Here is a 16,015-nt window from a genome sequence, read left to right as displayed (position 1 = left end):
CTCTACAATAAATGTGTGGGGAAAACTGGACAGCTATATGGTAAAGAATCAAACTGGGCCCCTGTCTTATACCGTACTCAAAAATCAACTCAAAATGTCCATGTACTTGAATTTAAGACCTGAAACCATAAAACTCCTAGAAGAATAAAAAAGTGGCTAAGTTCCCTGACAGTGGCCTTGGCAATGATTTTTTGGATCAGACTCCAAAAGTGAAGGCAACAAGAGCAAAAATAAACAAGTGGGACTACCTCAAATTAGAAAGCTTCTGCACAGCAAAGGAAATGATCAGAAAAAGAAAAGGCAACCTACTTACTGGGAGGAAGTATTTGCAAATCAACCTGATAAGAGTTAATACCCAAAAGAATTCATAGCCAACAATTGGATTATAAAATGGCTATGGGATATGAATAGACATTTTTCCAAAGAAAACATACAGATGGTCGGTAGGGCACATGAAAAGATGCTCAACATCACTAGTCAGGGAAATGCAAATCAAAACCACAATGAAATATCACTTCACACGTGTTAGAATCACTGTTATTAAAAAGACAAGAATTTACAAGTTGTGGAGAGGATATGGAGAAAAAAGAATCTTTGTGTACTGTTGGTGGGGATGTAAATTAGTGCAGCCACTATGGAAAACAGTATGGAGATTCCTCAAAAAAAAAAAAAAAAAGAAAAAATTTCAAAAAGAACTACCATGTGATTTAGCAGTTGGGCTTCTAGATACCTGTCTGAAGAAAACAAAAACGCTAATTAACAAATTCAGTTTCACTTCCATGTGTACTGTAGCATTATTAACAATAGCCTAGACATGGAAACAACCCAAGTGTCCCTCAATAGATGAAAGCATAAATAAGATGTAGTATATATATATATATATATATATAATGGACTATTACTTGGCCATAATAAAGAATAAAATCTTGCCATTTGTAACATCATGGATGGACCTTGAGGGCGTTATGCTAAGTGAAGTAAGACCAACAAAGACAAATACAGTATAATCCCACTTACATATGGAACTTAAAAAACAAAATGCCAAGCTCAGAGATCAGAGAACAGATTGTTGGTTGCCAAATAGAGGGTTCAGGGGGGTAGGCAAAATGGGTGAAGTGATTCAAAAGTACGAACGTCCAGTTATAAAATAAGTCATGGGGATGGAAGATAACAGTGTCCTAAGGTTAGTAAAACTGTATTGCATATTTCAAAGTTGCTAAGAGGGTAGATCTTAATCCTCATCATGAGAAAAAATAATTGTGATTATTTTGCAGTGTATACAGATATTGAATGTTTATGTTGTCTGACTGAAATTCATGTCAATATACCACAATAAAAATTCTTTTAAAAATCTGTTACACCATCCTTTCCTATAGCCACAGTGAACAACAACAATAAAAACCAATTAGGAAAAAAACCTAACAATCTCTACTGAGCTGAATATAATTATAAAGGAATACTTTATTCAGATGAAGAGTCATGTTGTAAACAGTTTAGGTGTTTCTAAAATAACTTATAACTTTAATGTAATCCTGATCAGAAACCTAGTAGAAGTGTGTATGTATTGGTGTTTAGAAACTTGACAGTCATTTTCAGGTTCTCTGGAAGAATAAAGCTTGGAATAATCAGTTAAATGTCTTAAATGGTAATGTGGAGTAATGTTTGAGTTTTAATGGGAAAACTTTTTGTAAGGTGACAGTATTTATAGTAGTTTGGAACTGGCAGAATAGATGGCCAGATCAAAGGAAGAGTATGTCCGGAAATGGATCTAAGAATAAATGGAAAACTTACTTGACCAATTAGCATTTCAAGGCAATGTGGAAATGATGAGTTTTTCAATAAATGGTACTGGGGCATCAGGCTGGAGATTTGGGAAAAAAATCGCTGAATCCCTAACTCATACCTTTAAACAAAATAAAATCTGCATGTATCAATAATAGTAAAAGGTGAAACCATAAAGTTACTAAAATAAATCATGGGTGAATATAAATCTATGGGTATATATGCAAGTGTGTGTATATATGTATAACTATATATATTTTACATATTTTGATCTTGAAATGTCAAGACCTAAGTGTAATACAAAACCCAGAAGCCATGAATGAGTGAGATCTTTGACAACAAATAAATCAGTGTATATAAACTCTTTTTGTTAAAACAAATACTTAAATAGAATCCATATTTAATCTGAGGGAAAAGTATTTGTAATATATAAGACCAAAGGGTTACTGTAAACCTTATAAATTAATAAGTAAAAGGTGATTAACTCAATAGTTAGGTAACTTCCAGAAGATGCTCCATGTCAGTAGTAATCAGAGCAATGAATATTAAGACAACAGTGAGATATCAGTTTTAGCCCATTAATTGACAAAAATGGGCAAGACTGCTCTATTAAGAGAGGTGTGACCACTTGTTAGAAGGTGTACAAGTTAATCAAACTGATTAGAAAGCAGTTCTTTTAGGTTGTTGAATTAGATTGCTGAATAGTCAAATTTTTAAAGAATTATTTAGAGAGAGAGAGAGCACGAGCAGGCGGGGCAGAGGGAGAGAAAGAGAAAATTTCAAGCAGACTCTGTCCTGCGTGCAGAGCCCAACACGGGGCTCCATCTCAAGATCCTGAGATCACAACCTGAGCCAAAACAAAAGTCTGATGCTTAAATGACTACGCCACCCAGGTGCCCCTGAATAGTTGAACCTTTAATTTAGCAATTCCACCTCAAGAAATCAGTTCTTCAAATATCACAAAAATGGGCAAAAAACGAAGATTAAGGTACAAAGGATATTCACTGCAGCATTTTATGGAAGCCACTTAAGTACACATCTACAGAAGAGATTCATTAAATGAGTTACTACAGCCTTTAAAAAGAATGAGATTCATGTATGCATACCTACCAGGTGTGTAAGGAAATGTACCACGGTGTTAACAATGGGGAGTAAGAATGTCAAGGGATAAGTTTCCTATTTCATCTGAAATTTTTTTTAGGATTGTATTTATTAGAGTGAGCACAAGGGGTGGGGGAGGGGTATAGAGGGAGAAGCAGGCTTCCCGTTGAGCAGGGAGCCCAACGCAGCACTTGATGCGAGGACCCTGAGATCATGACCTGAATCCAAGGCAGATGCCTAACCAGCTGAGCCACCCAGGCGCTGCCCTCCTTGCCCCCATACTATCTGAATTTTTAATAGAGTAATGGTATTAAAATGGCTTGTGTTTCTAGAAAATAAATACTTTAAAAAGTGCTGCCACTTAAATGGGCTTAAAGTTTATTGCAAGTATTCATTATTAATTCTGTAAATATTATTCAGTGCTTGTTTACTAGGAATAGCATGAAAGATAGACAGTATATATAGTAAGTAGATAATTATGTTACTGAGAAAAGGCAAAGTGTGCAGAATAAAGAAGAATGAAAATGTAATAGTGTAAATTTAGACAGGGTGATCAGGGTAGGTCTCATTAAAAAGGAGTTATTTGAGCAGGGAACTAGAAAATGGAAAAGAATTGCACCATTTACTATGGGTCATGTGGTTAAAATTAAACACTTGCAGTTGGAAGTATTCTAATTCTCAACTTGCAGTATTGCATAATTTATCTTTTTTAATTTAATTTTCTTAAATTCATAAGGAATCTTAGAATTCTGTGTTGCATATTGAGAGATACTCAAAAGTTACATGCATAAATAAGAATCACCTGATATCCTACTTATTTGTGGACCTTGCACCTAAGCTTCTGAGTCAGATTCTCTGTATTTGGATCTACAGGAATGTGTATTTTGCACAAATATCATGGATATTTTGATGTATGTAGTCCTAGATCCACACTTGGAGAGTGACTCTTAACTCCTTTGAGATGAACCTGCTTTATTCTGCCTAGCAGTATTTCCGTCATTGTTTCTGATTCCAAGACTCTTGTGGTCATGTATACATCTCATTAGCATAACTCGTTTACTTTTGGGGCAAAAAACTTTCTTGGGTTTTTTTCTCTTTAAAGGTATCATCAAATGGTATTCAGTCCACTCCTCTAAATCTTGCAACATACTGGAAATGCAGTGCTGGCACCACAGATCTGAGAGTGGATTATAAGTACAACCCAGAAGCTATGGTGGCGCCAGGTGTGCTTTCCAACATACAGGTGGTGGTACCTGTGGACGGAGGAGTCACAAACATGCAGTCCCTTCCCCCTGCAATATGGTAAATTTTAGATTTCTGAATGCCTGCTAAATTTCTCCTCCAAGTCCCAACTTCTAGAACCTAAGTTCTCAAAGTTGTCTTGTAAGTTTGGAAAGTTTTAGTGCATTTTACCATGGAAACCATGGTATGTATGAAAGATGCTGTTCATCCTATTAGTCTAATCCCAGTAGCCTCATTCCAGAAGTGGGTTTGCTGTCACCACCTAGACCTGAATGATACAGTACAACTTTACCCTTAGGCAAATTGCTTAACCTCTGTAAACTTTATTTTTCTTAAAAAAAAAAAAAAAAAGATAATTACTTTGCAGTTAAATATAGCATCTAGCATATCCTAAGGACACCTGTCTTACTAGTTTAGTAACTCTCATCTCTTAACTTCTTCTCTTGTTCCCTTTATTAATATGAGATTCTGACACTCTATTTGCTTCACTGTTTAATAAAATTTTCTTCTCCTTTAGTAATGAAGGTACCGAACCACCTATACATTCAGTTTTCCTCTCTGACCAGAAGAACTTTGTAATCTAGTAAATTTCCATTAAGATATTAGCATTATATTATATCATGAACACATCTTCACCAGGTAATACTAAAAGTAAATTTAGCCCTATAGTTGTTCTGGCGAAATATTTAAAATACATTTATTTTTTGACTGCCCATCCATTTATAAGGCACTATACTGGACACTTAATCTGAAGATACTTGTTCTTACAGGAATGCAGAACAAATGAAAGCCTTTTGGAAACTCTCTGGTATTTCAGAGAAATCAGAAAATGGAGGTAAGTGTGTATATGCTTTTTTGTTTGTAATGCAGTGCCCCTGAAAATGGATTTTTTAGGCATTTTTATGGAAAGCTTTTTCTTAGATTTTCATGCCTTCAGTTCTAGAATTGACCACTAGGTGGAAGTTAATACCTTAAATAAGAGTGCACCAGTTGATATTCAGAACACATTTTTTTCCCTCTAGATTGAATATGCTTTCTCTGTAAGAAAAAGCATTTGTTTCGCTGTAACTTTATAAAAACTATGTAAATGCGTATGCTCACATGGTAACAGTCAATTTACTTTATTAAGTATTTTCAAGTAGAACCATCTATCCTGCTGGGTAACCTGATAACTAACTGAAACTCTTTTAACACACCCTTTAGGTCATTCTGTTATTGGGGTCCTGGCCTCCCAGAAATCATGCAGAAGCTTCCAGACTTAAAAAATCCTCTTTCTTTGCCTTCCCACCTTCCTAAGACAACTTTTCTTAGTCGTATCACCTTAGTAAAACCAACCATCAACAGCTTTTACTTCTCTGCTTATTATTTTAAGGAGAAACAAGTTAATTGCTTACTCCCACCAAGTCTCCATCTGTTTGTGTTCAAAATGCAAAGGAAAAATCTCTGCTGGGTGGTCACCCTAGTGTCTCCTCTAAGTCAACTTAGAATATAATTTCCAGGACCATCAAGTCTTTAATTATTCTTATTTTCTCTTAAAGTTAAGAGAATGCTCTTGCTCTTTTTTTTTATTAACGTATAATGTATTATTTGTTTCAGGGGTACAGGTCTGTGATTCATCAGTCTTACACAATTCACAGCACTCACCATAGCACATACCCTCCCCAGTGTTCATCACCCAGTTACCCCATCCTTCCCACCCCCCACCACTCCAACAATCCTCAGTTTTTTTCCTCAGATGTCCCTACCAACGCAAGCTTCATCACAGGCACTCAGTTTTTTTCCTGAGATTAAGGGTCTCTTATGGTTTGTCTCCCTCTCTGGTTTTGTCTTGTTTCATTTTTCCCTCCCTCCCCCTATGATCCTCTGCTTTGTTTCTCAAATTCCACATATCAGTGAGATCATATGATAATTGTCTTTCTCTGATTGTATTTCACTTTCCTGCTCTCCTTTGAATGCCTAATTTAACCTTCAATAACTTTTCCTGTTAAGTAGGTTTGTTTTTTTTTTAGCTTTTCCAGTTTTGCTTAAGCTTTTTCTCTTTGAACATTTTAAGCATACTGTGATCAAAACGTAAATCATTTCAGTAGGTTTTCTCACATATTTCTTTATCAAGGACCAGCAACATATCTGTAGTGGCTATTTATTTATACATGCCATGCTGAATCAGACTTTTACTAGAGAAACATCTATTTGGTGAAATAGCCAAGATGATCTACAGTTCCTTTGTTGCTGTTCGGTACTTGAAGTTTGCCTGTTTTCAGGTGCCAGTGGTGCTGACTTTTACTCAAGCATTATGGCTCCTGGGGAGACAAATTTGAAATTCGTAGTTAAAACTAGAAGTAAACCAGAAATCCTATTTGAATTGAGGGCTTACAACCAGTTAGCAGGGAAGAGAGGACATAGATTTTTCCCCTGCTTAATGAAACTGTACTATTTTAAGTACTAACAAGGGAAATTGTTCCTTCAAAAATAAGATACAAATTTTCTAACCAGATATTTTAATAGTTTGCCTCTGCTGTTCAGGTATCAAGTGTGTGAAGAAATGGAAGAATCTTTTAAATGTGGTTCTGATTTGGTTAGTCAGCCTTTAAAAAGAAATATCCAAATTAGAATGCTGTAAAATAGGAATATGTTTTTATTCTGGCATTATGCCCAGAAGAGGGACAGGAAATAATTCTCAAGTTTAAGGACTGCCAAGGTGGCTGCTCTTGGCCTGTGTAGTAGAACTTTCACAGAATTGAATTGCCTATCAAGAGAATTGTAAAAGTGTAAGGAGGGTTTGGACAGTGGTTAAGAATTAGGCAGCAGTTCATCATCCCCCAGCTGATCTGTGCCATCAGGTGCAGTCCTGCAGGCTGGATCACGGTTATGGTATCTTCCTCCAGATTTCCCTCTGTGGTGTTCAGCTTCTGTGCAAGGAATCCTAGAACGTCACTCCTGCTACCTGGCAATTCCATCTGTTTTCCTTGGCCAGAAACCTGAGCATGCCCCTAGACTACTCCTCCTTTCCCCCTTTTTTGACTCCCAACTCTGAAATATCTTTCAAATGCATTTACTTCTTTCCTTTCCCTTAGCCTAGTTGAGATCCCCTGTTTAATCAACTGTCACATAGAGTTCTACACTGTTTTATTGACTTTTAGTTGGTTTCCCTACCTTGCATCTTATACTTCGGTCCCCTTTTGAGATAGTAATCTGAAATGTTTTTGTCTTCCTTATCTTTAGTGGCTCCCTATGATTATTTCTTATCGTGAATTGTAAAGATACTTCGAACGTGTTCCTTCCTACCCTAGTCTTATCTTCTGCCACTCTTGCATCCTGTTCTCCAGCTCTTCTGTGATGTATGCAGTTCCCTTAAAGGCACTGTGCTCTCTCAGGTCTCCCATCTCTGCACCTGTAGTTACCGCTGCCTGCAATTCACATTGGGCCCATAGCTCTTGAGAGCTCTTTTACAGCATTTATCATATTCATCATAATTATTTGATTTACAGTTTCTGGCACACGGTTAGACTGAGGTATGTTGAATAAATGGTTATATTGAAAAGAAAGCATCTCAGAACTACCTAGTTGACCCTTGACCAATGCAGGGGTGAGGAGTGCCGAACCCTCTGCACCCCACCCACCCTGGTGGCACTGTATAGTCAAAAATCCACATATAACTTAGACTCCCCCAAAATTTTATTAGTAATAGTCTGTTGACCAGAAGCTCTACTGCTAACAGTTGAAAATACTGTTCTATGTATTATATACATAGATATCGTCAAAATAAAGTAAGTGAAATAAAAGAAAATGTTAAGAAAATCGGAAGAGAAAATACATTTACAGTACTGTACTGATGGGGGAAAAAAATCCATGTTTAAGTGGACCCACGTAGTTCAAACCCATGTTGTTTAAAGGTCAGCTGTATTTGGCATGATAGTACCAGTTAAATTTGAAGAAGCGGAGTAGAAAATAATGTTGATACAGCTTTCCCAGTCTTAGCTGTCTTTCCTTCTTTACCTCTCCCACCCCCATAATATGGTAGTTGCTGTCGTTTCCTTTTGACTTTATTCCTACTCGTACTCCTCCTAGGGTTTCCCTCTGAACTGCCCTCATGGACTCCCTTTTTCTCTTTCGACTTACTTCCGCATGTGTCTGTATGTAGCACATTGAATCTCAGTAGGAATCTACCAGGGTGTTTACTGTTAAGTCAGAGAGAAGCAGGGATTAAATTAATTCAGATTCATTGAATAAAGTCTGCTTTGGAAACAGGACAGTGGTTTGTTTACTGTATACATTTTATGAATTTGGCATAGGACATAGTTCATCTTCACTTGTTTCTGTGTCAATTTTATGTTGCCCTATTTAAGTTCTTTTATTCTTTGCCTTGTAGGTTCTGGGTCCCTCAGAGCAAAATTTGATCTTTCAGAAGGACCTAGTAGACCCACCACACTTGCAGTGCAATTCCTCAGCGAGGGAAATACCCTCTCAGGAGTAGATATTGAACTTGTAGGCACTGGCTATAGGCTTTCCTTAGTAAAGAAGCGGTTTGCCACTGGTAAGTTGGGAGATTTTAAGTTTTTAATGTACATGGGAAACATTTATATTCGAACAGTAAGTTTCCAAGCAACTGTTTATTAAATTGTCAAGCAGTTTATAATCTAAAGTCATGGAAACTTTCTTCTTTGACCTTTGTACAAAGTACCAGGTAGAGACACACCTGGGAGAGAGTAATCATGGTCCGGACAGCTGGACGGACACCTGTGATCTGTTTCTAATGTATTGTAAACAGCAGGTGGGAACTGAGTTTGTGTATCTGTACCCACAGTGAAAATGTCCTCCTTTGAGTTCATTTGAAAGTGTAATTGCTGGGGTCTGCTTGGTGTTTTTCAGGACGATACCTGGCGGATTGTTGATGGACCTGGGAAACTGGTTGGCTCGAGAGAATTACAGGCCTGCCATCCTGTGTTGTCTGTTCTTTCCAACACTATTTTAGCTTGTATTAGGTCTTTGAACTTACATATATTTGAAAACTGATTACAAACATTAAATTGCACTTTTGAAGTGACTCATCAAAAGCAATAGCACTGAAATGATTTTCAACACTGTTAATGATCAACTGCCATATTCCGGAAGCACCTTTGTTGAGATTCTCAGTAAAATGAAGTTTTCCTAGGCTGAAATTTTACATTATCTTCAGTGTCTATGTTGAGTTGTAGTGTATTATCAAGCCTAAAATTTCAGGAGAGCAAGCACAAAATAATTCAGCTTTCCATTAATTTTTAGAGTCAGAGATAGCTTTGAAATTTCCTAAGTTTGATATTGAATGGAGACACACAGAACGTTGAATTTTAAGTTTTGGATAATGTTAATTTAGAATACTCAATCAAATTGAGTTATGTGCCATAATCAGACCAGAGTCCAAGGCGTATGCAAAAAATGTATAATTTGATTCTCATATAAACATTAATAAAGTGTAGATGGTGTTTTGTATGATTTTTTTAATTCTCAAGTGCAATGTGTTTTAAAATAAGCTTGCAAAAGACCGCAGAGAAATTTACTTCTGCAGTTAGTTAACTTTATAGAATTTGTGATTGTTTTTAAGAATTAATGCTGTAGATTTAATTTATTTTTATATGGATTACATAATGTGTGCCTTTTAAAACAATAACAAAAGCCAGAAATGTGCCTATCCAGTTTGTGTTCATTAACGTGCCTCACTTTCCCCCCCTCACAGTCTGGATCTTCTGTCTTAGGGTGGTCAAGCATTTTTACAAGATAATTGCCATTTCTGTAAATACCTTTGGCCTCAGTTGGAAAGGGAATTCAGAGTAACTAAAGGGTAATTTGTACTTAAAAACCCTGGCTCACTTCTTTAGTGATACACTGTAGCCACTAGAAAGAGAACTATACCTAAGGGCATATGTTTACAGGGGGGAAAGTTACCTTCAGTTATTCCACCTAAGTATGTAAATCATAAAACAAATATTGAAAAACTGATTAATGGTTAATTGGTAACTGCTGTTTTATTTCTCAACTTGGCATTTCCCTTCATTCTGTTTATCATTGGAAATTTATATACATTTACTGAATGTGTTGTGAGCATGAATTTTGTATTTTGTGAGAAACTCATTTAAGAAATACTAGTTTTGGCATTGGAGAAGTACTGCCAGTTGTTTTCATTTCAACAATTGGAAAAATTACCAATTTATATGTTTTTATTATTTAACTGCCACCTGCTAGAAATGGGGAGATTATTTGAAGTGATGGATTGGGTTAAGCCTTTCTTGAACTACTAATATTAAATAGTAAAACTAACTTTGTAGCAAATCCTGATTAACTGAAAGACTTAAAATATTTTGGACAGTTTCATAATTTACAAATGGGAGTTTTATTTATAAGGATAAATGCCAGTGTCCTGCATTTTTACGTAGAAGTGATAAATTGTGTTATATAATTTATATAAAACCACTAATTATTCTGTTAAGCTTTACAGAACATAAAACCCCTACTACTAGACACTTATGTAATGTCTTGCTCTACTAAATATAGCAGAAAATCTACTTATTAGCAATACATATAACACAATATGTGCTTTTTAAATATATTCAGTGTTAGCCCAGTTCTAAATTTAGATTTGACTAAAGCAACACATTAAGACAATTTGCTGAAATGTTCATCTTTACTACATAGTGAGCGAAATGAGAATTGCTCTTATATTGTGTTCTTTTAAATGCCAATTACAGTCCCTTACTGGAATCTTAAATGTAACTGCTTTGTAATCGGGCTGCTTTTAATGGGCAGTTAATACTTTATTATTGGACTTGACACCATTACACTCACCATGTTTGTTTTTAAATCAAGTATTACCTGAAAATGTTCAAATTAGTGAAATGGTTAAACTTCTGCACTTTCTTAATTACCACAGTCTTCATACCAAGTGTTGATACCTACATTTGTATTTAGGCGCAGGTTACAATTTTGAAGCCATATGAGTTTATATTGATTTTGTTATTCATTTAAAAATCCACTAATGGTATAAAAAAGACCAGTAGATTTTCAATGGGAAATGTATTTAGCAAGCTGGTTCTTGCTTATGTATAGTGATAAACTTTGTAGCTGCCTCTTTAACCAAGAATTTGTAAACACAGAACTCTAACAAATGTGAGTTTTTAAGAAATGTTATTTACTACTTTGAGTTGTAATTAGAACAATGCAAATCTATCTTACACAATTTTGTAAATATTTTCGATTTTTTCATAAAATGTAAATTTTACATAAAAGTTGTGCCCTTAATAAACATGTAATATATAATTTATCTGTTGGTTTATGTGTCTTTGTACCCCTACTGATAGGACAAGGCAAGCTAGGTAAGGAGTAGTTGGTTTTGAACTTGGTATCACCATTTAGACAGGCATACAGATTGATCTGTTAATTTTAATTGGTTATATCAGAAAACTTTATTTGCAGTATCACCTCAAAATATAGAAATTGTTTAATAAGAGATTTTTAAATATATTTAAATACATTTTCCAATGTATAGTTTCTAAATATATTTAAATTGATGTTAAGCTTTAGCAAAGACTTTCCTCCTGATATAACAAGTGATTTCTTGGCCTTTTCCTTATGGTTGCAGTGTGGCTGCCACAGGTCCAGAGTATATAATTACATCGGAAGCTGGGAGAAGGGGCAGTGCCTGGTGTACCTGTCCTTTCTGTCAGGAGAGTAAAAGCTTTTCCAGAAGCTTCTACCACATTTGTGCTTATATCTTGTTGCCTAGTATTGTGTAAGAGAGTCAGAGTAAGCAAGTAGCCTTTATAATGAAAATGAGCGAAGGAGAAGGGGCTGGACCAATAGGTCAGCCACAGAATTCCTGACTGGTACAGGAGTATTTCCTTATGGCTTATTGCCAATCGAATCTTTGCATTATCCCAGTAAACTTCAAGAAAAAAAAAAAGGGTTTGTTTGTTTGTTTTTGTTTTTTAAGATAAACAGCAATGGGCAGGGCAAACTTGAAAATCTTCTGTTTTTATCTTTAGGAAGAATCTATCAGTATAACCTTTGAATAGAATAATTTGAAACCAAAGCACATCACTATCTGTGGTGAACATAGATGCCAAAATCCTCAACAAAATATTAGCAAACTACATTCAACAATCCACTAAAATGATCATTCACAACAGCCAAGCAGGATTTATTCCAGGGATGCAAGGATGGTTTAACATACACAAAATCAATATGGTACACTCTATTAACAAAATGAAAACTAAAAATGATATAATCATCTCAAAAGATGCAGAGAAAGCATCTGACAAAATTCAACATCCATTCATGATAAAAACTCCCAACTAAGTGGGCAGAGAGGAAATATACTTCAATATAATAAAGGCCATATATAGCAAACCCATTGTCCAGTGGGTGAAATGATGAAAGCTTTTCCTCAAAGATCATGACAAGATAAGGATGTCCACTCTCACCAGAGTGCTGGAAGTCCTACTCATAGCAGTTAGAAAAGGAAATGAAAGTCCTCCAAATCGGTAAGGAAGGAGGAAGTAAAACTCACTAGTTGCAGATGAAGGATACTGAATATAGGAAACCCTAAATACTGCACCAAAAAATTATCAGAACTAAAAAATTCAAGGTTGTAGGATACAAAAATAAATCAGTTGCATTTCTATACACTAATAGCAAAATAGCAGAAAGAGAAATTAAGAAAACCAAATCCCATTTACAATTACATCAAACAGTATAAAATACCTAGGAATACATTTAACCATTGGAGTAAAATACCTATACTCTGAAAACTTTAAGATAACTGATGAAACCAATAGAAGACAACACAAACAAATGGAAAAATATACTATGTTCATGAATTGGAAGAATATTGTTAAAAATGTCCAACCCAAAGCAATCTACAGAGCCAATGCAATAACTATCAAAATAACCACTAGTATTTTTCCACATACTAGAACAAAAACAATGCTAAAGTTTAAAAAAAAAAAAAAAAAAAAGATTTTTTAAGTAATCTCTACACCCACTGTGGGGCTCAAACTCATAACCCTAAGATCAAGAGTCACATACTCTACCAACTGAGCCAGTCAGGTGCCCCACAAAAATCTCAAATTCTTAGGGAACTACAAAAGACCCCCAATAGCCCAAGCAATCTTGAGAAAGGAGAACAAAGCTGGAGGTATCAACATCCCAGTTTTGAAGTACACTACAAAGCTATAGTAATCAAAACTGTGGTATTGGTGCAACAACAGAGATCAATGAAATAGAAATCGAGAACCCAGAAATAAATCCATGGTTATATGGTCAATTCTTCTACAAGAAAGGAAGCAAAAATACACAGTGGGTTAAAGACAGCATCTTCAATAAATGATGTTGGGAAAACTGGATAGCTACATGCAAAAGAATGAAACCACTTTCTTACACCATACAGGAAAAACTCAAAAGAGATTAAAGACCTGAATTCATAAAACTTCTTAAAGAAAACATGGGCAGTAATCTCTTGGACATCAACCTTAGCCATTTGTTTCCGGATAGGTTTCCCCAGGCAAGAGAAACAAAAGCAAAAATAAACAATAGGCACTACATCAAAACAAAGTTTTTGCACAGCAAAGGAAACCACCAACAAAACAAAAAGGCCACTGAGAGAAGATATTTACAAATGATACATCCAATAAGGAGTTAACATCCAAAATATACAAAGAACTTAACACCAAAAAAAAAAAGTCTGATTGAAAAGTGGGCAGAGAACCTGAATAGACATTTTTCCAAAGAACACATACAAAAATGGCTAACAGACACATGAAAAGGTGCTCAACATCACTCATCGTCAGGGAAACTCAAGTCAAGACCACAAGGAGCTACCACCTCTCACCTGTCAGAATGGCTAGAATCAAAAACAAGACCAAATTTTAGCAAGAATGTAGAGGAAAGGAAACCCCATGCACTGTTGGGAATGCAAACTGGTATAGCCACTGTGGGTAGCAGTAGTATGGAGATTCCTCAAAAAAAAAAAAAAAAAAAACCTAAAAATAGATATACCATTCAATCCAGTAATTCCACTTCTGGATATTTAGCTGAGGAAAATTACAACATTAATTTCAAAAGATACAGGCACCCCTCTGCTTGTGGCAGCATTATTTACAATAGCCAAGATATGGAAGCAGCTCAAGGTTCCATGGATAGATGAATGGATAAAGAAGATGTGGTGTATATACATACAATTACTATTACTCAGTTATTTAAAAAAATTAGATCTTGTTATTTGAAACAACATGGATGGACCTGGAGGATATTATGCTAAGTTATTATGCTAAGTGAAGTAAGTCAGAGAGAAAGACAAATAGTGTATGATTCCACTTGACTTTGGAATCTAAAAAACAAAAACAACGAACAAAGAACCAGAGACAGATTCCCAACTAGAGACCAACTGGTGATTACCAGAGGGACATGGGTATAAGGACGGCTGAAATAGATAAAGGGCATTGAGAGGTAGAAACTTCCACTTACAAAATAAGTAAGCCACGAAAAGTACAGCATAGGAAATATAGTCAGATTTGTAATAATGTTGTATAGTAAGTGCACATAGTGCGGGGAACATTGAGTAATGTATAGAATTATCCAATCACTAGGTTATACAGCTGCAACTAGTAGAATATCAACTACACTTCAATAAAAATTTTTACAGATGTGAATGCAAAACCAAAAAAAAAAAAACCAAAAAATATTGGCATACAGAAGAACATATAAATTAAATAAAACGTTTACAAATAAAAGTATATGAGTAAGAAATTTTAATTGGTGCAATAAAGTACTATATTTCAGTACTTTCAGGGAATTTCAAGTGAAATACCTTGAAACCAGAGGAGTTTCTATCTATGAAAAATTTTTAAAAACAAACTCATCGATGTAGCAAAATAATGAGATTTAGAAGTAGAAGTAAAAAGCCTCATGAGCCTGGTAGTGGCTGGTAGCCAGAACAGAATTCTAGTTCAACTTTAAATTTACCTAAAAAATAATAATTCTAACAAATTTAAGTATTAATCCTAAGAGGTATAAGATACAGGGTACAAACTTCTTTGGCAAATAAATATTAATAGTACCACAGTTGGACTAAAAGCAAACAGCAATTAGGAAAGCATTCAAGCTCAATAATATACTTAATTCCAATAATAAAATGAACTCCTAACTTAGGACTGGATCAATTCATCGAAGTGATATTGTTTATGAGTAACAAGTGTTACTGCTCCTCACATACACTTATATCAGAACAGGTGATCGCTGACAGTTAACAATAAAAAAAAAAAGTTAATTATTTATTAAAGCAATTGTTAACCAGGGAATGTGGGAAGGTAACAGGAACTGGGCAAGCACAAACCCCACCTGTTTACCACAAACATCACCTCTGGCATTTTTAGTATTCGAGACTACTGTGGTGGATATAACGGTGGTGGGATCCTGACTATGCAAAGGAGGCCAAATCATTTCTTCTCTAAATAAGGACTTGTGTAATTGGCCACAGGAGGGTCTCACTGTCTCTTACTTTTCGTCAGAGAAACTGACCTTGCTGTGAAGACGGGGGAAGGACAGATGAGAAAACACTACAGATTATAACTAATTAGCCTACCAAACCCCAAACTTCAACAGAACTTTAGACTAACAACATAAGTTGGCCTGACCTTGGTGAATAAAACAAAGTGACTAAAATCCAAACTAGTCAAAATATTGTATCATCTACTGATCCAAAAACTTGATCACCAGAGCATGTTACGCTAGGTCTGACAGCACCATCCTATTTTAGAGTTCACATTGACAAGAGGGTTTCTGACTTCGATGTTAGGTCCAACATCCCTAAGAGGTCAGGGCTACTAATGGTTCATTTGTTCAGTGGAAGAAGCCCCACATG

General features: G+C 35.5%; 1 protein-coding gene across 3 annotated transcripts in view; it reads left to right on the top strand.

Moving 5' to 3' along the window:
• Nucleotides 1-11,413, top strand: part of FCHO2 (FCH and mu domain containing endocytic adaptor 2) — a 126,339-nt gene extending 114,926 nt beyond the window's left edge. For 2 of the 3 annotated variants that reach the window (XM_032404235.1, XM_032404234.1), the window contains 4 exons: nt 3,986-4,185; nt 4,896-4,960; nt 8,495-8,659; nt 8,995-9,131. In XM_032404235.1, the coding sequence (XP_032260126.1) occupies nt 3,986-4,185; nt 4,896-4,960; nt 8,495-8,659; nt 8,995-9,017 (453 nt within the window). In that variant the 3' untranslated portion in view covers nt 9,018-9,131. Of the gene's footprint in view, nt 1-3,985; nt 4,186-4,895; nt 4,961-8,494; nt 8,660-8,994 lie in introns of all 3 variants that reach the window. The other variant, XM_032404233.1, reaches the window with a different exon arrangement.
• Nucleotides 11,414-16,015: the final 4,602 nt, after the last annotated feature.

This window comes from Phoca vitulina, unplaced genomic scaffold (genome assembly GCF_004348235.1).
Source record: "Phoca vitulina isolate PV1807 unplaced genomic scaffold, GSC_HSeal_1.0 scaffold6, whole genome shotgun sequence".
Lineage (NCBI taxonomy): Eukaryota > Metazoa > Chordata > Mammalia > Carnivora > Phocidae > Phoca > Phoca vitulina.
The sequence above is the reverse complement of the archived record's forward strand: the minus strand, read 5'-3'. Positions and strand labels throughout refer to the sequence as shown.